The sequence below is a fragment of the Castor canadensis genome, chromosome 9 (genome assembly GCF_047511655.1).
Source record: "Castor canadensis chromosome 9, mCasCan1.hap1v2, whole genome shotgun sequence".
NCBI lineage: Eukaryota > Metazoa > Chordata > Mammalia > Rodentia > Castoridae > Castor > Castor canadensis.
This window is the reverse complement of record NC_133394.1, coordinates 94662741-94685070: the sequence shown is the minus strand read 5'-3', so window position 1 is coordinate 94685070 and position 22330 is coordinate 94662741. Positions and strand designations below refer to the sequence as shown.

Here is a 22330-nt window from a genome sequence, read left to right as displayed (position 1 = left end):
TGCTTCCATGCACTTGTGTATTACAACCTGAATTGGTTCTTATCTACCAGACCTCTTCCCTACTTCCTGGTCACCTTCCCATAGTGGCCTCTGGCAGTTTAAGATTACTTTATTAGCTCCTCTACAGTGAGCACATCAAATACTTTCAAGTTTTAGGTTTCCTTCCCTTTCCCTATTCTTCCTGTACGCATTCTTCCCTTAGTGTGTGACCCATGTCCAATAATATTACTGCATTTGTTTTATGTTTTTAATCCACATAGGAGGGAGAACATACAATTTTTGGCCTTCTGAGCCTGGCTAACTTCGCTTAAGATGATGTTCTCCAGTTCCATCCATTTACTTGTGAATGACAAAATTTCATTCTTCGTTGTGGCTGAGTAAAATTCCATTGTGTATAAATATCACATTTTCTTAATCCATTCATCAGTAGTGGGGCATCTTGGCTGTTTCCATAACTTGGCTATTGTGAATAGAGCTGCAGTAAACATGGGTGTGCAGGTGCCTCTGGAGTAACCTGTGTCACATTCCTTTGGGTATATCCCCAAGAGCGGGATTGCTGGATCATATGGCAGATCTATGTTTAGTTTTTTAAGAAGCCTCCATATTTTTTTCCAGAATGTTACACTAGCTTGCATTCCCACCAGCATGTATGAGAGTTCTTTTTTCCCCACATCCTCGCCAACATTTGTTTTGGTGGTGTTTTTGATGATGGCTATTCTGACAGGGGTGAGGTGGAATCTTAGTGTGGTTTTGATTTGCATTTCCTTTATGGACAGAGATGGTGAGCATTTTTTCATGTGTTTTTTGGCAATTTGAATTTCTTCTTTTGAAAAAGTTCTAAGTTCAGTTGCCCGTTTCTTTATTGGCTCATTGATTTCGGGAGAGTTTAGTTTTTTGAGTTTCCTATATATTCTGGTTATCAGTCCTTTGTCTGATGTATAGCTGGCAAATATTTTCTTCTACTCTTCAGTTTAGAGACCATTTCTTTTGTTGTGCAGAAGCTTTTTAATTTTATGTAATCCCATTTGTCCATCCTTTCTCTTAGTTGCTGAGCTGCTGGGGTTCTTTTGAGGAAGTCCTTGCCTATACCTATTGCTTCCAGAGTATTCCCTGTTCTTTCCTGTATTAACTTCAGAGTTTCAGGTATGATATTAAAGTCCTTGATCCATTCTGAGTTAATACTAGTACAGGGGGACAGACATGGATCTAGTTCCAGCTTTCTGCATGCAGATAACCATTTTTCCCAGCAACATTTGTTGAAGAGGCTATCTTTTCTCCATTGTATGTTTTTGGTGCCTTTGTCAAAAATAAGGTGGGGATAGCTGTGTGGATTTATATCTGGGTCCTCTATTCTGTTCTTTTCTAGTCTTCATGTCTGTTTTTGTGCCAGTACCATGCTGTTTTTATTGATGTTGCTTTGTAATATAGTTTGAAATCAGGTATTATGATACCTCCAGCATTGCTCTTTTTGCTGAGTATTGCATTGACTATTTGTGGGCTCTTGTGTTTCCAGATGAACTTTAGGGTAGATTTTTCAATGTCTGTGATAAAAAATCACATTGGATTTTGATGGGAATTGAATTAAACATGTAGATTGCTTTTGGTAGTGTAGCCATTTTTACTATGTTGATTCTACCAATCCATGAGCACGGGAGATCTCTCCACCTTCTGAAATTTTCCTCAATCTCTTTCTTCAGGGTTTTGTAGTTCTCCTTGTGGAGTCATTCATGTCCTTTGAGAAGTGGAATTCTTATTGGACTTTGCATGAATGAGTAATAAGTACAATTTCATAAGACTAAGATTTCAGGTTTTTTAAACTGTAGACCAAGAAGCTCTGACTCCAAGCCCTCAAGATATGAAGAAAACTATCAACAATACCAGAATCAAACTGTTCAAAACCACTGATAGAAAATTTAAATTTTTTTAGCATGGGATAGGGGGAGATATATTATTTATAAAACACATAGAATTACAGATTTCTTGTCAGAAATACTGCAAAGAAGAAAACAATGGAACATTTTCATATTCAAAGTATCAAGTAAAGAAACAAAAAAGACAAAAGAAAAACCTGTCAATCAAGCATTCTATACCTAGTGAAAATATCTTTATAAAAAATGGCAAAAAAGTCTTTTTTTCAGGTGCTGGGTTAACTGGACATCTATCTGTGGAAGACTGAATATAGATCCCAGTCTCTCACTTTGTACTTGTACTAATTCAATGTGGATCAAATATCTTAATACCAGATCTAAAACTGAAACCACTACAGGAAAGGACAGGAAATACACACTGGAACACATAGGCAAAGGTAATAACTTTATGAATAGAACTCCAGTAGCTTAGTAATTAAGAGAAAGGACTGGCAAATGGGACTGCATCAAACTAAAAAGCTACACAAGAAAGGATGCAGTCACTAGATTGAAGAGAACACCTATAGAATGGGAGGAAATGCTTGCCAGCTATACATCTGATAAGGGATTAATAACTGGAATATATAGAGAGCTCAAAAAATAACCTCTGAAAGAATCAACAACCCACCTAATAAGTGGGTAACTGAACTGAACAGACAGTTCTCAAAAGAAGAAGTACAAATGGTCAATAAGTACATGAAGAAATTCCCAACATCCTTGGCCATAAAGGAAATGCAAATCAAAATGACTTTGAGATTCCACCTCACTCCAGTCAGAATGGCTATCATCAATAACACAAACAACAACAAATGCTGGCAAAGATGCAAGAAAAAAGAAACCTTATCCACTGTTGGTGGGAATTTAAATTAATGCAACCACTATGTAAAGCAAATGGAAGTTCCTCAAAAAACTAAAAATAGGCCTACCATACAGTCCAGCAATACATTGTAAGCATGAATGTAAATGTCACAATGAACCCCCAGTACAACTATTATATGCTAATAAATAAAAATAAAACAAATGGTCATTAAAGTGAAAGAGGAACTACTAGCATATCATTCCCTTCCAGGGTAAAAAAAAAAAGGGAAAAAGAGAGAGGGAGGAGGGGTTAAGAAAGAATTATAGAAGGGGTGAAATTGTCAAAGTACACTATGTGCATGTATGGAAATGTCATTATGAAATCCCTTATTACACGCAACTGAATATGTGCCAATAAAAACGAAAATACAAGGAAAATGTTCCTAAAGCAAGATAAAAAAAAGTATTTTTTTTCAGACATACAGAAAAGTGAGATCCCAGAAAGACTTGAGCAGGATTAATCATTATATAAGAAATAGCAGAGGGCATTCTTCACACAGAAGAAAATAATGCTTGATGGAAATATGGATCTATCCACAGAAATGACGAACTCTGGAATTGCTAACTGCCTGAATAAACATATATGATATTTTTCTGATTATTCAAATCACATTAGAAGTTAATGTTTAACCAAAAATAAAAACAAGGTAGTATGTGTTTTGTAACATACAACAATGTAAAATGCATGACAACAATAGTATAAAAGTCAAGAGGGAAGAAATAAAAGAATATTGTTCTCAGATTTTTATACCATATGTGGAGTGATATAATATCACTTTTTAAAGGTACATTGTGATAAGTTATCTTAAACATAAGAGGTTGTCAAATTGGATAACAATCAAGACCCAACTATATGTTGCTTATAAGAAACACACCTCAAATATGAGAACACAGAGAAGATAAAAGCAAAAGGATAAAAAAAATACTATGCTAACACTAATCAAAACAAAGATTGAGTATTTATGTTAACATCAAGTAAAGTATATTTCAGAATAGTGAATATTTCAAGGGATAAAAAAACATTCTCAATAATTGAGGAGTTAGTTTATTATAAGGAAATAATCTTAATAATTTATTACATACTAGGAAAGCTTCAAATACATGAACAAAAACTAATAAATTATAAGGAAACCATAGGTTTCCAAATCTTTCAATAATTGAAAAAACAATTAGACAGAAAATCAGTAAAGATGTAGAAAATTTGCAGTACAGTATCAACCCACTTGATTTAATTAACATTTACAGAAAACTCTTCCCAAAAGTAGAATATACTTTTTTTTCAAGTTCACATAGAACATTTATTAAAATGTACTACATTCTAGGCCATAAAACAAATCTCAAATTTAAAAGAATTCCTGTGATATAAAGCACATTATCTGGGGGAAGGAATTAAATTAAAAATAAGTAATAGAAAACTATCTGCAAAACCCTAATAATTGGAAACTAGCATGCTTTTAAATGGCCCTGTGTTAAGGAACAAAATTCAAGGGAAATTAGAAATTATTTAAAACTTTTCATGAAAACACACACACACATACATACATCACAGTTTATGGGATGTCATTAAAATAGTTCTTAGGGAAGAATGTATAGCCTGTCTTGCAAAAGAAGAAAAACCAATAGCCTCTGCATCTCCTTGAAGGTACTAGATGAAGAACAAATTAAACACTAAGTAAGGACAAAAAGGAAATCCTAAATATGAGAACAGAAATTACTGAAATAGCAAATAGAAAAATAATAAAAGTGAATAGTAAACCTACCAGGGTAAATAAAAGATACAATCACCAACATTAGGGAGAGGCAACATTTCTACAGAGTGCACAGATGATAGGGGATAATGAGGGGATATGTGACGATTATGCCAATTAATTTGATGAGTTACATTAAACAGGCAACTTCCTTGAAAGACACATTACCAAGCTCACTCAGAAAGAAATATATGAATAGGCCTAAATTTTACCTTGATGTGGAAAACATTTGATACAGAAATCTTCATATCCAAATGGTTTCCCTGATTAATACTAAATGAATATTTAAGAAAAAAATACTAAAGATGAAAGAATGCTTCCTAAGTCATTGTATGAGGCACCCTGGTACCAAAAAGCAAAGACATTATAAGAAAGGAAAATCACAAGTTAAGATACAAATACATTAATGAAACATTAGCAAATTGAATACATCAAAATAGAGAATGGATCATTCATTAGGATCAGATGTGTTTTGTTTCCAGGAATGCAACATCAATTCAACATTAGGAAACCAAACAATGACTTTTACCACATTAACAAACTAAAAATTAAAAAACACCTCAATTGACACAGATAAAGTATTTGATAAAAATGCATCGTGAAAACTGTCCAATATCTAAAAAGAAAGAGAATTTCTTCAAGCTGATGAAAGGCATATATGAAAAATCTATAGCTAACATTATAGTTGATTTGGAAAGACTGAGTATTTTGCTCCTACAACAAAGAAGAAGTCAAGGATTCCCACTTTTACCATGTCTACTGAACATTGTGCTAGAGATTTTATCACAATAAGGCAAAAAAGGGCAGCTGACATTATTATATATGAAGAAAATTTCAGTGAAATCTACCAAACAACTAGTGGTAATAAGTGAATTTAGCAAGGTTGGAGGATATAACATTAATATAGAGAAATCAGTGCTGGCACGCTAGCATCAAACAGTCCCATTAAAATTTGAAATCCTTAGGCATAAATTTGACAAAACATATATTAAAGCTTATCAAATTGTACACTTTAAATATGTGATCTACTATATTCAAATATTCTTTAATGAAGACATTTGTAAAAATCTAAATTTATTAGAATATAAATAAATGCAATTAAACTGTGTATAAAAGAAATAAAAATGATATGCACAGGAACCAGGATGAAATTTACATCAGATTGAAGTAGGAAAGAAGATGGATTAATAGGTGGATTACATGGGTAAATGTAGTTTATTATCAAGGTTATAACTTTTGTTTGGAGTGGCAGTTTTGTATAGGCCTAACTTATTGTGAAAAAGAATTAACTAACTAAAATTCTGTTTTGAGCCAGTACTGAGATTGGGTTATTAACTATGAATTATGATTAATCCAATTTTTATTTTGGGCACTTATTCAAAGAAAGAAAGACAAGATTTCAAATGCAATGCTTTGTTTCAAATAGTTTTGACATGGTTCACCTGTTCTCATAGAAATACAATCATCCTTACAAAAGACATCCTTTAAAAGGAATTTCTTGCCTGGCGCTGGTGGCTCATGCCCATCATCCTAGCAACTCAAGAGGCAGAGATCAGGAGGATTGAGGGTTCGAAGCCAGCCAGGGCAAATAGTTCTGAGAGACCCTATCTTGAAAAAAACCTTCACAAAAAGGGCTGGTGGTGTGGCTCAAAGTAGCCCTGAGGCTAAGCCCCAATACTGCAAAAAAAAAAAAAAATTTCTTTTAGGTAATTTTTTAAATCACAGACCAAAGGGAAGAAAATTGGAACTCTCCTGCATGTGGAATGTGTGAACCACAAGAGGGCAGCATTGAGCAAGAAAACTTTCTTTAGAAAGCTTTGTACTGTTAGCTGGGTCAATCATTGAGATTTAATTTACCTATCAGTGGGATTGGTTGGTCTCTGTAACCACTTACTGGTCTTGCAATTTTCATGGCCAAGTGAAGCCATCCTATCCATGCTTTTAGTTGTTCAAATCTATGAAGTAGTCTCTTTTTGAGCAGTTGTATTACAAACTTGTTACATCATCTAACTTAAGATGGCTTCTCAAAGTATCTTCAAATTCAGGAATTTCTTAAACAGTTGTAGCTCCTGCTTTTTCTATTTCATTTCTTGGTTTTTCTTTCCTTTACTATGCCATCTTCATTTGTTTTGGAGTGTATTCAGCTTGTCATGCTAACAAAGGATTTACCAAAATCAAAAGACCCTTTGAGTAATGCATAGTTCTTTGTAGAAAGTGTTTGAAAAAAAATCTATTTATGTAATAGCTCCCTCACTTTCTTTATTCACTTACCAAGCCAAAAAATATATACATAGAATCCAGTCTATAATCAACTATGTTCTAAGCATTAAAGATAAAGGATAGCTAGGAAATAATTTGAGATTGAATTCTGTTCTTTCTTTTTTTTTTTTTTAAATTAATAAACTTTATTTTGTAGGGTAGTTTAATGTTCATAGCTAAGCTGAGATTTCCATATACCTCTTGTCCCCACACATGGACAGCATCTTCCATTCCAATTCAATTCCCCACAGAGTGGTACATTTGCTGCCATTGATGAGCCTGCCTTGACACACCATTGTCATCCAAAGTCCATAATTTGCATTAGGTTTCCCTCTTGGTGTGTAAACAATGTAGGTTTTTTTTTTTTTCATTTTTCTTTTATTATTCATATGTGCATACAAGGCTTGGTTCATTTCTCCCCCCTGCCCCCACCCCCTCTGAATTCTGTTCTTGAGAAGATCTCATTTCCTTTCTCCTGCAGATTTAAAAGGAGCTCATTTGAATAGCCATGTTCATTTACGAGTGTTTTCCTCTACAGAATATATACCACTTTGTGTGCATTACTGTGTATTGGACAGAAGTTACCATGTGTAGTGGCCTAAGAAACCAAAGGCTTATAAAACCAAGGTGTTTTCCACACAGCTTCAGAAGGACAAGGCAATTTTAGGATTTCCATATCATCTTCCTCTCACTCAAGAGAATCATATAGGGCAAAAGTCAACAACTGTTGTAGGAAGTAGGCTTCTCTGGGGACATCCCAAGCAGTTTCTATGGCTGTAGAGACAGAGGCAAAGGTAGGGTGGAGAGCCATATATCCACCTCTTTCTGGGCTAGAGAACAGCTCTCACTGCACTTCCGAGCAGCACAGTCTTCTCAAATTGGGGGGTGGAGTAGCTCAGTGAGGTTATACTCACTTCCCATTCCTTTTCTGTCGCCTGACTCCCCAATGATGAAACAGCTCTTAAATAATGTTGGGTAGGTGGTCGGCACCTAGTGTATATTTTTTGTCTGGAAATCTTAACATAGTACCCAAAGAGTATTTACTGGCTTGAGAACAGTGAACATGGCTTCTGAAAATATATCTCTCCTTTACTCCTAGAAAATAATCAACCCATTAAGCGACTGTAGGTAAATTGTTTGATTAGACCTTTTTCCATGTGAATGTAAATTCCAGAGGGCAAAAATTTTGTTTGTCAGCTCAATTACATATGTTAACCTCCTACAGGGCACAGTAAGACACTCAATAGATATTTGTAAACTGTATAGAAGAGTAAATTTTCAAGGATCTTAAATACACATTAAGGGTGGGCTGGCGGGCGGCAGGCGTGGGGGTGGCGGCCCACCTGTTTTTTCAGTGTGTAGGGACCGACGTGGAGATGCCTTCCACAGGCTAAGGGTTTAGGGTGCCAAACTTTCGGCTCTCCCTAGTGCTTCACCTCCGCCAAGTGAGGCGCCAGCATCTCAGCCAGGTCCCTGACTCACGGAACTCACGCCGTCTGCGACTGTTGTCCTAGTTGCCATTTTTTGTTTATCACCTATGCAAACTTGTTGAGTCGAAGACTTTATGCTTGCTCCCAGAGCTCATTGGAATTGGTTTATTTCACAACTTTTGCCTTTTACCTTATTATGGTTTCCACTCCGGAAGTAGGTAATTACAGCTATCAGTCAAGAGCACTTTGGTTAGCTATTTTGATGGCCATAAAACAACAATCATTTTACATCTTTTCTTGGACCTGACTTATAGTGATCTGGTTGTAGGTCCCCTTATTTCATTTACTAGGCTTCTACATAACAAGCAATTATTAAATGAGACCAATTTTATTTACTCTTCAGACCACGTGGACGAGCGAACAGTATGCAATGGAATTGCTCCAGAAAAAGATGTAGATGGATTTCATATTATCAATATTGGAAGGCTGTGCCTTGATCAGCATTCTCTCATACCTGCCACTGCTAGTGCCGTTTGGGAAATAATAAAAAGAACAGGTTGGTAACTTGTGGTCTACAGGAGGCAAGCGTTAGGTGCTGAACTGAGCATTTGTGAATTGCCTTGGTAAAACTACCTCAGTCCTATGGAGAGACAGGAATGATAAGTGATCAAATTTCAGTCTGTAGAAAGATATATAGTTGTAGAAGGTGCAAAGCAATCCATAATAAAATACAATGAAGAACACAGGCCAGGTTATAGGTAACTGAGGTTTCAACTTGTATGGAGTGAATTTCTAAGTAGTGGTTGAATCTTCCTATTTTTAAACTATAAAATTTCATGTCTTTTGATGAGAAATATTTTCAAAATGTGTTATATTTTCCTTACTAAAATAATGTGTGAGTTATGTAGGAAATTCTTTGTTGACTTAGGTTTTCATTGTAAACATTTATCCTTGAGCTGTGCTGGATGCTGTCATGCTCTCACAAGCTATCAGGGTGTCTAGGGATGCTTCTCTGTTGACACAAATTGCCTTGCGTTTTGATGGTTTTCCTGCCTGTACCACTGTCACTTCATTTTCTTGTAACATCAGCTCCCTTCTAATGTGCTATTTCCTCACTGAGAAAATTTCTAAGAGAAAGCAAATCCTAGAATTATACTCTCAAAATGTTAGTACTTGGAGAAACCTTAGTTCATTTTTCTTGTGAAGAATCTGAGCCCACAAAAAGGCAGAATGTGCTGAATCTTGCTCACATCATTCTAAGTAGTGCTTCTTTCCTATGGAGTAAAATAAATGAGCTTTGTGAAAAATAATTTTTTTCTCTCTTTATTTTATCCCAGCTTTGCTCAAAGTTTGATTGCCAATTAAGCTTGATATTGTTGTACTTGGCTTCTTTTATAATTAGTAGTTAATGTATTCAAGGCTCTACACGTCCAATTGTATATGTGAATCTCAATGTTTAAAAGTAATTTAATAGCAACTTGAGAATGCTTGTGGTTTTTAAATGAGGAATAATCATAGAGGAAGTGGCAAATCCAAGATGCATAAAAAGAAATATTTATAAATAATTGAATGTGGGCATGTTAGAGATAAGCCACATAATCCAAATTTAATTAGAACTTTTAAAATAATGTTTCAGTTGGCTGCTCAAATATTTAATTTGCTGCTAGTTGTTGGTTTTGTATTTAAATCAGACTCTGTATTTTTAAGGAATTGAAACATTTGGGAAAAATGTGGTTGTGGCGGGAAGATCCAAGAATGTGGGCATGCCAATTGCCATGCTTTTGCACACTGATGGACAACACGAACGGCCTGGAGGTAGGTAGGATCTTATGTAGTCTTCCTTCCGTTTTACATCAAGTAAAAACTTCTGATAATGTGACTTGTCATACTTGTGGGCTTATGCAATTAAGGGTTTCCTGTATTCCTCACCTAATGATGTGAAGGCCTTGAAAGTGAATTTGCAGAAAATGTGTGCGCACCGCGCCCCCCTCCCCCCATGCCCTTGTTCCTTTCTTTAAATCATTAACAGTACGGACACTAAGAAAGGTAAAAAGCCACTAGATACATAAAAGTCACGTGTTTAAGAAAACACTGTTAGTCTCATTAATAGCAAGTAGTTCTTTTTTCATACAGGTTATCAGGATTTGTAATTTTACCTTGATTTTTTTTGTTGATGTGCTTGTTTACTAACTCTTCCACATGACTGTAAGCTCCATGGAGGGTACAAACCCATGTCTGTTTTATTCACACACTTCTACACCCATTTCCAGGCAAAAAGTCTTATGCCCAATACACACAGAATGAAGGAATGGATGACTGTTGGTCTCCTCTGGAACCAATTCTTGCCATTTTCTAGTTTTGTTACAAGAAAATTTGGCAGATTATAAAGGAAGGTAGTTAGTACATGGTTTCAAATTAAAGTTTTCTCGTGTACTAAAAAAAAAAGAAAACTCTTTGATTTTTCATCAGACTAATAGCTAGAGCTGAGAAGCTCCATGAGGGTAGGAATGGGAATAGGGTGAGAAGGAAATCCAGCAAAAGGGTGGTAGAGCATCATTCACAGTTGCCTGAGCCAGTGCTGTGGGCAGAGCACACAAGCCTGCTCAACTCAACTCTCTCTCCTAAATTCTGCACCTTGTTCTAACACAAATGAAGATTAAGTTCATGCTCTTAATAGGAGTAATTATTGGCCTACGTATTAGAACTTTTTACTACATCCTTTACTCATTAATATTCTTTTTTTCTTTTTTGCCTACTCTTCAATTCAGTAAGTACTTTTTTGGATTCTTTAATTCCAAAAGAGTGAGGGTTACTTTTTTACTTTCTAATATTAAGAAGAGTGATAGATGCCTATCCACTCCTATACAACATATGCACACACACGCACACACACACACACACACACACACTCAATATCACACATAAGCATATCGATTTCTTCTTATTATTAACCTTGTGAATTTGGTTTTGTAATATTAATTTTTTGATAATACTTCTTTTAAGATCTTGGCTGACAGAATGCCCTATGGAAAAATAAGCCTGATGTTAATTTATCTAAAATGATGAATGACGAGGTTTTTTGAATATTATTTCCCTTACTGTGTGTAAGGATTTAAATATTGTCAGAAACCAATATATATACAATTTATATATAGGTAAATTATAGTAAATCAGGGCCTGATAGTGACTGATAAGGTAACTTCAAAGACAAGTTTGAAGAGCCCTTTATACAGCCAAATTTGGTGGTGTGGCAGTTTTTAAGGTATATCTTCAGATCTATGTTCCTCATTTCATTATTCACTTCACTTGCTCTGTGACCGCCTGTCTCTCTCCTAGGGTGTAATATAGACATTGATTCATATTTGCTTTTATGTAATAGTTTTCATGTTAACCTGGGTAAAACAAGTAGGAATGTTGACTTCGGTATACTCTTTTTCTTGAAAAATTCTGACCAAGAGCCAATACGTAGGTATTTCTTTGCTTTTAATATTTTTATGTCATTGATAACATAACAAGCAGCAGTATACAGCTTCATGATTTGCTCAGTATTTACTCATAAGCTATTTAATTTTCAATAATTCTAGCATATCAATATTATTTGCATTTTGCAGCTAAAGTGAACGAGTTTTGGAGGCTTTGGAGGACTTGCCCACAGCTGCATAAGGTAGTTTCTAAAACTAGGAGCAGATTTTGACTGTGTGTTCAGGAGCATAGACCTGGAGTCAGACTCCACCGCCCCTATCCCCTACCCCGAACCCACTCCCATCCCCAGATCATTTAATCTGTGTAGCCCTCCACTTTCCTCACCTATAAAATGCAACTAATGAGAATATCTTCTTCATTTTATTATTGTGAAAATTAAATGAGATATAAGTGTGGAGTACTAATTAAACGGTGTGCATGCCTGAAACACAGTAGTAAGTGGGTATATTTAGCTGTGGCTATTGCTGCTTAATACTGTCAGTTATTAAGCTTAAGCCAATCACCTGTAGCCATACTAACCACAAAGCATGTAGTAACATGATGTGAGGGGAATCATATCATTTTTACTTTAATTTGAGATTCTATTTTATTTTTCTGCCAGATTTTATTGTTTTTTGATCATATCTAGTTTTTTTGGTAATAGTTTAGAATAAACTCAGAATTTCTGAAAGATTACAATTTTTTGATTTGAAGGATGACATCTTAATGCTCCAAGTAATACTTAATAATGCACTTTTTCTTGTTCGTATTAGGATATTTATTATATGCTAATATATTGTTAAATTTCCATTTTGAATTACTTATCCACAAAATACTCATCTAAGAAAATTAATTTATCTCTTTTAATACAATTTTATATTAGATAAGCATTATATATTTTATCATATATGATTTATTTATGGGCACATATATATGTAGACACAAATGATGGTAGCATTGACCTCAAGGAGAGAATTATAGGGTAAAAATTACTTTTAAAAATGTTTCATAAAAAAATTTCATGCTTTATACAATGAAATATCCTCACTTGAATATGTATTAAAAATTAAATAAATATGGAATATGCTGTAATGCTGGTTACTAGTCAGTTAATTAAATTTACCTTTGTTACCTTGGCACCTAAGTGCTGTTATAATGACAGTATCTAAAAGGCAAAAGCTTTTACTAAAGATGATACTGGAAAGTTTTCAAGAGGGAGGTATTTAATTTTATGCATAATTAATAGGAGTGTGGGGAATATGTTATTAAAATAATGAATTGTAGAGGGCTACTTGCTGAAGATTTGGAGTCTGTGAGAAAGTTAGTATTTCAAATGTCCGTGTCTGGCGGGGCAGGAATCATGTGCAGTGGCTCTGTGTGCATTGTTAGCTAATGAATATGATGAAGGGGAATTAACTGCAAATTCGTATCTGCAGAGCTCCTTGTAATGACAGCCACTATGCTGAGCATTAGGTCACACTGGGTATTTCTTTGCCAGAAGTTCAGAAACCTAATGATTCATTTTTGCTTAAAGCCAAAGATAATTGCACTAAAAGAAAAAAAATCACCAAACTGTAATTTAGCTTGTTTAATTAATGTGTGTACCCCTAGCTAGCTTTTAGTTTTGATATTAGGGCCATGGATCCCAGCTGTTTTATAAGAAAAATCTTCTTTTACTTCACCAATGACTTAAAATACTGAAAGGAGTGAAAATGTGCTAATATCGTGAAGTAAGAAGGTAGTGCTGACACTCAACTCTGCAGGGAAGCGAGGATGGAGAGCACCTCCCGCTCAGGATTGGCATTGTGGAAGACTTTCTAAAGAACCTGGCATTTGAACCATGGTGTAGTTTACAGCAAGTACAAGAGGGACACTTCTCCTGCTAGAGCTATAATCTTTGTCGTGGTGATGAGATACAAAGGGACATGATAAAAGGTATGGATAATTTAAACTGTAAATATTCCATGGCACACAATTACATTTAGTACCTATAAGCATGCATTCTATTTCTAAGGGAAGCCAATGGTTAATTGAAATGATATAAAGACATTGGCAGTGAAAAGTCTCTTCTTACGAGCCCCATTAACTATTAGGAGAGTTGAGGAACACTGTGATCAGAATAGAGTACTGTGAACTCGAGAATACCACTCATTATGGAGAGTGGTTCTCTCCATAGACGCAACAAACACCTCATTCCACTCTGAAGCTCTATAACAATATGAGGAGGTGGGACCGTTAGTGGTGTTTAAGTGAATACACACCTACCCCTACCAGGCAGGACTGGAGATTTTGCTCTACTTATGGGTCAACAGGTTTGTCCAGAAGAGTTGCAGTTGATGCCCACAAGCTTCACTGAACTATGCAGTAACCTCCAGGGTGATATGGCAAGCTCACCTGAATGTGTTCCAGTCCTCTCCGTAGTTTTGGGAGTCAGCAGCCCAAGTCACAGGTGGCAGTCAGAAGTTCCACATCCATGAATCTTGGTGGATCCAGAACAACTCAAGCCACTTTCAGAACTCACTTTGCAGTACTCTGCACTGATTTTTGGCAATTTTGGGAGAGAGAAGGAAAAAAGGAAAAAGAGAAAAAAAAGACAATAAAGAAACAAACAAACAAAAAACCCACTCCCTAGCCATCAGTGTGGCCACTGGTAGCCACAGCACAGAGGCCTCTGGGACTGTTTTGTGTTATAAAAACCAAATTTAACGGTTAATCATTGTACTTTTGGTCTGCCTATGTGTTGATAGCATCTTCTTTGTGGAGTAGCCAGGTTCCTCTATCCTTGCTACCATGAACCTGATAGACCTCAGAGCTCTGGGGTCTACCAGCTATCCACCATCTTGCCTCCTTCCTGAAGCAGAATTTTTAAACTTATAGTAGAAGGACCTTTTTATTTCTGGTTTTGTCAATAATTGTAAATATTGTTGTGATCAAGGAAGATTACTTATACCTTATGTTATCTACTTTTTGGTGTTAATTAAATTTTTGTACATCAAATCATACCATTTCAAATATTCTTTGAGCACATAAAAAGAAAATGTCTATTTTCAGGGTTTAATATATTATACATTTTTTTTACATTTTTTAATATTCTCAATATGTCATGAATTTAAAAGGGTGCATTAAATTCAGCAATACAATATATTTATATTTGTGTCATCTGTAATTTCTGATTTATGAATTCTATTTGTCTTTTGTTACTTACATTTGTATCATTGGTGAATCTTCATTTGAATATCTGCTTTGCTTTTTTTGAGACATGGTCTTGCTATATGGCTCAGACTAGTTTTGATCTCACTATGTAGCCCAGGCTTGCCTTGAACTTTAAAATCCTCCTGTCTGTGCATCCCACGTGCTGGGATTATAGGCAAATACTACTGTGTCTGGCTACTCTGTTGATTTTTAACATATACTCTTTATCCTACTTAACATTGAATTTTTCCCTGTATTGCAGTAACAGCATCATCATTTTTTCTGTCAATTTCCTGGTACATATTTGCTCATATTTTGTTCTCAATATTTCTGAATTCTGAATAACTGTGTTTTAGATGTCTCACATATATGGTGTATAATTAGTGATATACAATAAAAATTTTCTTTCTGAGTGAAGTTGAGAATATTTTAATTTTAATTAGATGACTTAGAAAAATGTATATTGCTATGATAAGTATATGTTGTAAGAATTATCACATTACTTTCTGTTCTTTGTCATTTTATTGGTTTTCTTTCTTTTTTGCCTATGGTTATTTTAATATTTAGGAATATTTTTGGTTATCTCAATAATCATAACATTATATGATATTCCTAATTCTCTATTTCTTTATATAGTATATATTGATACTCTAATAAAAGACTAGATCAAATGTTTTCATTTCCTCCTCCAATTTAATTTTTGATCTCTTACCTGATATTTGCTAATAAAAATTATGTTTCAGAGTGTTAATACTGTTAAATATTCTTATACTTCTATTATTGGCTAGTTAACTTTTAAATGTGGTTTCCCGTTATTATAGACTAGGCAATCAAAAAGTTTTCTCTTCCCTTCTCATAGTCATTACAAATAGCATTTACATTTGTCTGTGTCTCATTCCATTTTGTGCTTCTATGATGTAATACCTGCAATTAGCTAATTCATAAAAAAACAGAACTTTCTTCCTTCTAATTGTTAAAGTTGTGAAATACAAGATGAAGGTCCTGGCATCTGGTGAGGGCCTTCTGTCTACATCATCCCATGGCAGAAGTCAGACCGGCAAGAGCAAGACAAAAGGGAGTTGAGCTCATGCTTGTAAAAGGAATCTACCCCACCATAACAGCATTGATCTGGTCATGAGAGAAGAGCCCTCACTTAAACACCACTAAAGGCCCCACCTCCTAATATTGTTATAATGGTAATTAAATTTCAGTGTGAGTTTGGGAGGGGGTAAACATTCAACCATAGTAGTCTGTCACTCACCCCAATATTCACACTTTTTTTTAAAGCCTTAGTTCTATAATGAAACATGTTCAAATCTCAGTCCCTTAGCCAGTTTCCTCAAATATATTTGGATTAATTAAAGTGCATGTTTCAGCATGTTCCTCAGGAAAGATTTTTAGAAACAATATTCCCTGAGTTCTTTTATTTCCAAAATTTTTTTTGCAACTTTTAATCTTGGAGGCAGATTTGATAGGGAATAATATTCTTGACTCCCAATTTCTTCCATGAGTCTTTTGTAGGAAATTCTCTCTAACTTTTTGGAATTGAATATAGAAATTAAAAATTTTGCAAGCTGCCTAGTTGCTCATAGGATTTTTATTTTGTTTAAAATAAGGATATTACTAAACCATGTCTCAGTGTTGACTGTTAAAAGTCAATTTGTATGGATTCAAAAGACTTGAATCCATACAAAAGACTCTAAACTCTAATTTAAAATTTTTTTTTCATTATGTTTGGTCATGTTCAACTTTTCTATGACAACATTTTTTGTTGAGTTTATTTATGTATCAATAAATTCTTTAAAGTTTTTTTTTTGGCTTTTGTTTTGTCTTTTTTTTTTTTCTTGGTGCTGCCACTTTTAAAATGTCTCCTTTTATTTACTTAAAGTTTACATATAGTAAAATTTACTTCTCTTGGTGTGTGGTTCCATTAATTTTGACAAATGCATATAGTCACCTTCCTAAATGACTACAGAAGTGACTGTTAGAATCAGAATAATTTCATTACCTCCCAAAATTCCCTTGGGCTTGGCTTTATACAGGGCCTTTAATTGATGCTTCATCAAATCCTTTTTCAGTTACTCATCATTGAATGAGTGGGATTTTCTTGATTCCCCTATTTGCAGGATACTTCTGCTATGGGTTAGGGAGGAGATGCTGCAGCCTTCCCCTGCCCTTCACCACTCTCTCAGTACTTCCTGTAGGGATAACTCCTGTGTAGTCTCTCTGTTAGCACACATTCTGATCTGTACTGCCTCCAGAGAGGCCTCTTCTGCCTATTTCTGTTCTCTCCGCTACAAATGACAAAGATACAGTTGGTTACATTTTGGATGTGAACCATTACCCTTCAGGAAGTATGTTTTCACAGTTATTTCAGAGATCTGCTACGCCATCTTGTCATTCTCTGAGTTTCTTTGCTGCCTTTATTCTTGTGTGGTGTCTACCAATTGGCTTTTGCTTCTGGAAACTCCTAGATGTTTTTGAAGGCCGTGTAAAATGTGTTTTCTAGTTTTTCTAAAGATAGATTTTGTACAGCTGTTGATGTTGTTAAATGGTCATCATTTGCATATCTTCCAGTAGGAGCAAAGAGAAATAGTGTCATGCACAGCCATGCTCTCACTGGAAGTCCCTCTCTTGACTGTTCCTCGTCGTCACCTTTGCTTCACTCCCCCTTCTTGGCTCACACTTTAAACATTGGAATGTCTTAGGCTACTTACTTCTCCTTATTCATCTATAACTCCATAAAGTTTTTATGCAAAAACTCCCTGTTATTTTCTAGACCTCTTCACCATTTCCCAGACACATAATTTCAAAGTAGATTTGTCTTTTCCTGCTTTTCTTTTAGCTCAGAATATCCTTTTCTTCCTTTCATGATTAGTACCTCATCCTTATACTTTAAGATTCAAATAATACTTCACTTCCATTAGAAACCCTTCCTTAATACCGCCTCATGGTGGAATTAATCTCTCACCTATGCTCTCACAATATATTGTCCCACTTTTAGAACACTTATCTTTTCTTCAGTATTTGTTTGTCATTAGCAAGCCAATGTATTAACCAGGAAATATAGAATTTTCAAATTCTGGTTTTTTTAGGATTTATAACTCTCCTATGACAATCAGCACCTCTCCTCATTGAGCCTCATTTGATTTTCCATGCACCCAGTTAAAAGGTACAATATTTTGGTTCATTTAGATTTTCTTATTTAGCTTTTGCTTTCAACAAAGTGATTTCATCATGTCAAAGCAATTTTTTCTATTTTTAGGAAATAAGCAAAATTCTTCTAACTTTAAGTTTTTGTAAAATTTGGAAAAGCATGGTAGTCATTAATAGAAACTCTTTCATTGCAGGTGATGCAACTGTGACAATAGCTCACAGGTACACCCCCAGAGAACAACTGAAGATCCATACTCAGCTGGCAGATGTTATCGTAGTAGCTGCAGGTAAGTCCTTAGTGACTGTTATCTGGTGGAATGTCATCAGCTGGGTAATGCCCACCTTAAGTGCTGACACAGTTGAAAGAATTGTGTGGGAGACACGTGCACAGGTATGTGTATGACTCACTGCCATGGAATGGATTCTGTGTCTACGTTTACCATATTGGCCCATTGTGTCCATGGTAACATTTATCATTTTATTGTGGAGCACACCGTCTTTGAGATGAAAGATGAAGCATAAGAACAGATGTGTACTTTGCCAGTTGTTTTGGCAACCATGAGCAACATTTATAGAAAAATGTCAATACAGATCAATAATATTTTGTGGCTATGCAGTGGGAGAGGAGGAAGAAAGAAACCTTTACTTTCAAGTTGTGCTAATGAATATAGAATGTCCAGGTGAGAGGAAAAGAGGAAACCACTGTGCTGCACTAGCCACACCCAGGCTGAAGACTTGTTTTCTGGAGCCTAGACCTCAAGGGGGAAGCTGATGTACCTGACCATGTCCAGAGGATGTATAGAATAACAGTGTTTTCACAAAGGTGACATATGAAGGTTGGTCTGGTGAACTTAGGATGTTTTATGTGGAAGAAAGAAAGTATGACTTACAGAAGGTACAAAAGTTGTGTTTCTTTTTTCATAAGGAAAAAGAAGACCCAAACTCAAATCTTTATTATAAAAAGAGCTGCTTTACCAATTGTTGTGATAGTAAGTTCCCTCTCACTGCAATGATTAAGAAGATAGATTTTAAAAATGTAAATAGGACATTGTAGAGCACTATTTGCCAATTTTTTAAATGAACTTGCCTCATTTTGAATAAAATAGATAATTCATGTACATTTTCTAACATTGTTAAAAATATTCTATAAGATCAAATATCATGGCTAAAATATGTAAACAGTTATAATTGCATTGAACATTTGTTCTCTAGGGAAGGTATTGCAATCTTCCTTTAGCATTTAGGACCATTGCAGAGAACGTCCATGTTTTGAGTACAGGGTACTGAGTAAGGGTCACTGAATTTTAATGTTTCTTCCAGTTTTGAGATTCTTTTTAATATAGGAGTAGAAGCTTTGTGAAATGTAATATGTATAATAAACTAACCAGAAAGGTAAAGAACCTAGAAAGGATTGGAGTATACAGGGCTTGTGTGTGGATAATTCATGTAGAAATATTTAAGATTTTATTGTACTTTTCTGGTACTTTTTAGTGACAAAGGCAGAATTAAATCCAATCATTCATTCCAAAAGCAATGAACCTTTGCTATGCAACAAGAGCTGCTTTAAATGAATATAAATAATAAAATCCCAGCCCTTGTTAAGTTTGTATTTTCATGGGAGAAGTAGCCAATAAATGCTACAATATAACATCAGGTAGAGATAAGAGCTATGACAAAATTTGGTAAAGGAATAGAGTATGCTTGGGGTACCATTTTACATAGATTGATCAGAAAAGATCTTTCTCCAGCAGTGATCTTTTGAATAGAATCCTTGACCTGGACATTCTCAATTTGACTGCCAGATCCAATCTCTGCCTGCCATACCCTGCTCTGGCCAGGGAGGTTGACTAATATGAACAGCCTCACCTATGTCTGTCTGCCACTGGCAAGAGAGACAAGGTTTGACACCTGCAGGAGATCCAAGGGCAAAGGAGAGGAAGGTCAGGTCAGGACACCTCTTCTGTCTTCTCCTTCTGCCCTCTTTCTATTTCTCCTGAGTCCATGGCTTCTGCTGGGGAGCCTCTCTAACAGCTCTGGCTTTCAGTGGACTTGTAGGAAATGCTGTTGGGAAGGTAGCCAAAGTTAGTTCATGAAGGACTTTGAAGGGCATGGTGAGGATTTCGATATAAGCGAAGAGTAGCAGAGAACAGTATATCAACAATTTATGAGTTTTTTTTCTGTTTGACTCTTTCTTTCCTTCTTTTCTTCCTTCCTTCCTTCTTTCTTTCTCTCTCTCTCTCTTCCTCTCTCCCTCCCTCTTTCTCTCCTTCCTTCCCTTCTTTTTGTGGTGGTATTGAGATTTGAGCTCAGGCCCCTTGCATAAGCATTATACCATTTGAGACATATCTCCAACTCTTTTTGCTTTAGGTTATTTTCCAAATAGGGTCTCTCTTTTTGCCTGGGGATAGCCTTGAACTGTGATTTGCCTACCTATTGCCTCCCTTGTTGCTGTGATGACAGGTGTGCCATCACATCCAGCTTGTTGATTGAGATGGGGATTTGTTAACATTTTGGGGGACGGGGGTGGGCTGGCCTCAATCTACCATGCTCCTCAGGATCTCTACCCTGCCGTGAAGCTAGGATTATAGGCATGAATCACTGAGCCCAGCCTAATAGTTTGTTTTTAAAGGCTCACCCAGGTTGTGTCAAAGAGAATTGATCTAGAGAGGCAAGAGTAGAAACAGAAAGAAATGTTATTGTAATTTCATTTAATGGATCTTGGTTTCTCCCTACTTTGTTTATATTTGAACATAACAGAATGATTCTAGGCTGTATTTCTGCCTTTACTCTTGCTGCACAGTATTTCTACATTACAGACAATTGCTACACTTTCTGATTTTTAACCAAAGCTTGAATAAGAGCCGTTTATCATTTTTTCTTATCAAGTATATATAGCTGGTAATTTCTAGACTTTAAACTTAAATTGATGTGTATTCACATACTATGAAGAGAGAGTAAAAGTTCCAGAAGAAAGTAAGTTTGATGAAGAGATTAATGATAGTTTAAGTTAGTTTCAACCAAATTTAGTTCAATTTCTTATTCTTAAAAAGGCCCTTTTCTAAAACCCACAATATACCTCTCATAACATAAAAAGCAATAAGTTGCCCCTCATGTAGTAAAAGTGTAAATGTTCCATTTCCCAGAATTCATAAGTAAGCTAGTATTCCTAATTATACCTGAAAACTTATATTCAGTTGACAGAAAATGTGAATTTTTTAACTATGTTGACAGCGACAAGACATACTTAGAGAGATAATACACTTTTTCAGACCACAGATCAACATTAGATGAAATACCTCTGTAGCAACTGATTCATTCCTTGGAGGCAGGTATTAGATTGGCATCTCAGAAATACTTGTATTTATGCCCAAGACTCAGAATTTGGCAAGTAGGGAATTTTGATGGTTATCTTTGTCCATCTCTAGTTTAGACAGAGTGAAGTTTACATTATTCTTGACCTTACTGTTGACAACTTATGAAGATTATTTCACAGCTGCTCTTAGTTCCCATTTATCAATAATAACATTGAATGAATGTTTTCTTGTAGTGGGGAACATCTCTCAGCATGCATTCATGCTGATGTTTTGCCTTGTCATTATGAGAAAGGGCAGATGGGTAATCACAATCCTCATGCAAGATCCTTGTCTTGATAGACTCTTGTGACTAAATCAAACCGCATTTCACAAGTCATGGTGCCAACACTGTTGTCATCCTGTTTCTCCTAGAGATTGATTTGTAAAGGTCTACATCAGCATCAAGTCTGAGGTGTTAAAAAAGAAGTTAGGAAAAGAAAAGAAAAGGAAAATAAAAGGTGAGAAAGGAAGAATTGAGCTTATACAAAATTAACAATAGGAGCCAGGAAGTATAAAGGCCCCTGGGTGTGACAGTGTTGATTCTCACCCTCCACCACAGCCATTGACTGGCAGCAGCCTCCTCCCACCAAAGGGCTCGGTCTCATGGGCAGCTATTTTAGATAAAGGCAAGTTGCCCATATACTGTCCTAATCCTGGCCAGAAAACATTTTGAGGGGAGACAATGGGAACAAGTTCTGTTGCTTGCTTTGTGTTCTACCTGTAATACTTCTCACTAGATATAATGTTGGAATATATAGCTCTGTAATCATCCTGAAGGAATGAATATTGATTAAAATAAATTTTCAGGAATTATAAGCAATAACTAAAAATTATAGCTACATTTCTACTTAATCTTGAGTAGTCTTAGTCACCAGGAGAATTTAAGGATAAAGCATGTAGATCTTGGTATATTATAGTAAAATAACAGAAAAAAATGAGTTAATATAAAAAGATATTCCATATAG

General features: G+C 35.4%; 1 protein-coding gene across 5 annotated transcripts in view; it reads left to right on the top strand.

Annotated features, from left to right (window-relative positions):
- The window catches only part of Mthfd2l (methylenetetrahydrofolate dehydrogenase (NADP+ dependent) 2 like), a 129230-nt gene that overhangs the window by 39225 nt on the left and 67675 nt on the right, over window positions 1-22330 (top strand). For 3 of the 5 annotated variants that reach the window (XM_074042005.1, XM_074042003.1, XM_074042004.1), the window contains exons 4-6: window positions 8606-8758; window positions 9910-10017; window positions 18207-18299. In XM_074042005.1, coding sequence (XP_073898106.1) covers window positions 8606-8758; window positions 9910-10017; window positions 18207-18299 — 354 coding nt within the window. Of the gene's footprint in view, window positions 1-8605; window positions 8759-9909; window positions 10018-11813; window positions 11867-13427; window positions 13600-13976; window positions 15166-18206; window positions 18300-22330 lie in introns of those variants that run through there. The other 2 variants (XM_074042007.1, XM_074042008.1) reach the window with 2 other exon arrangements.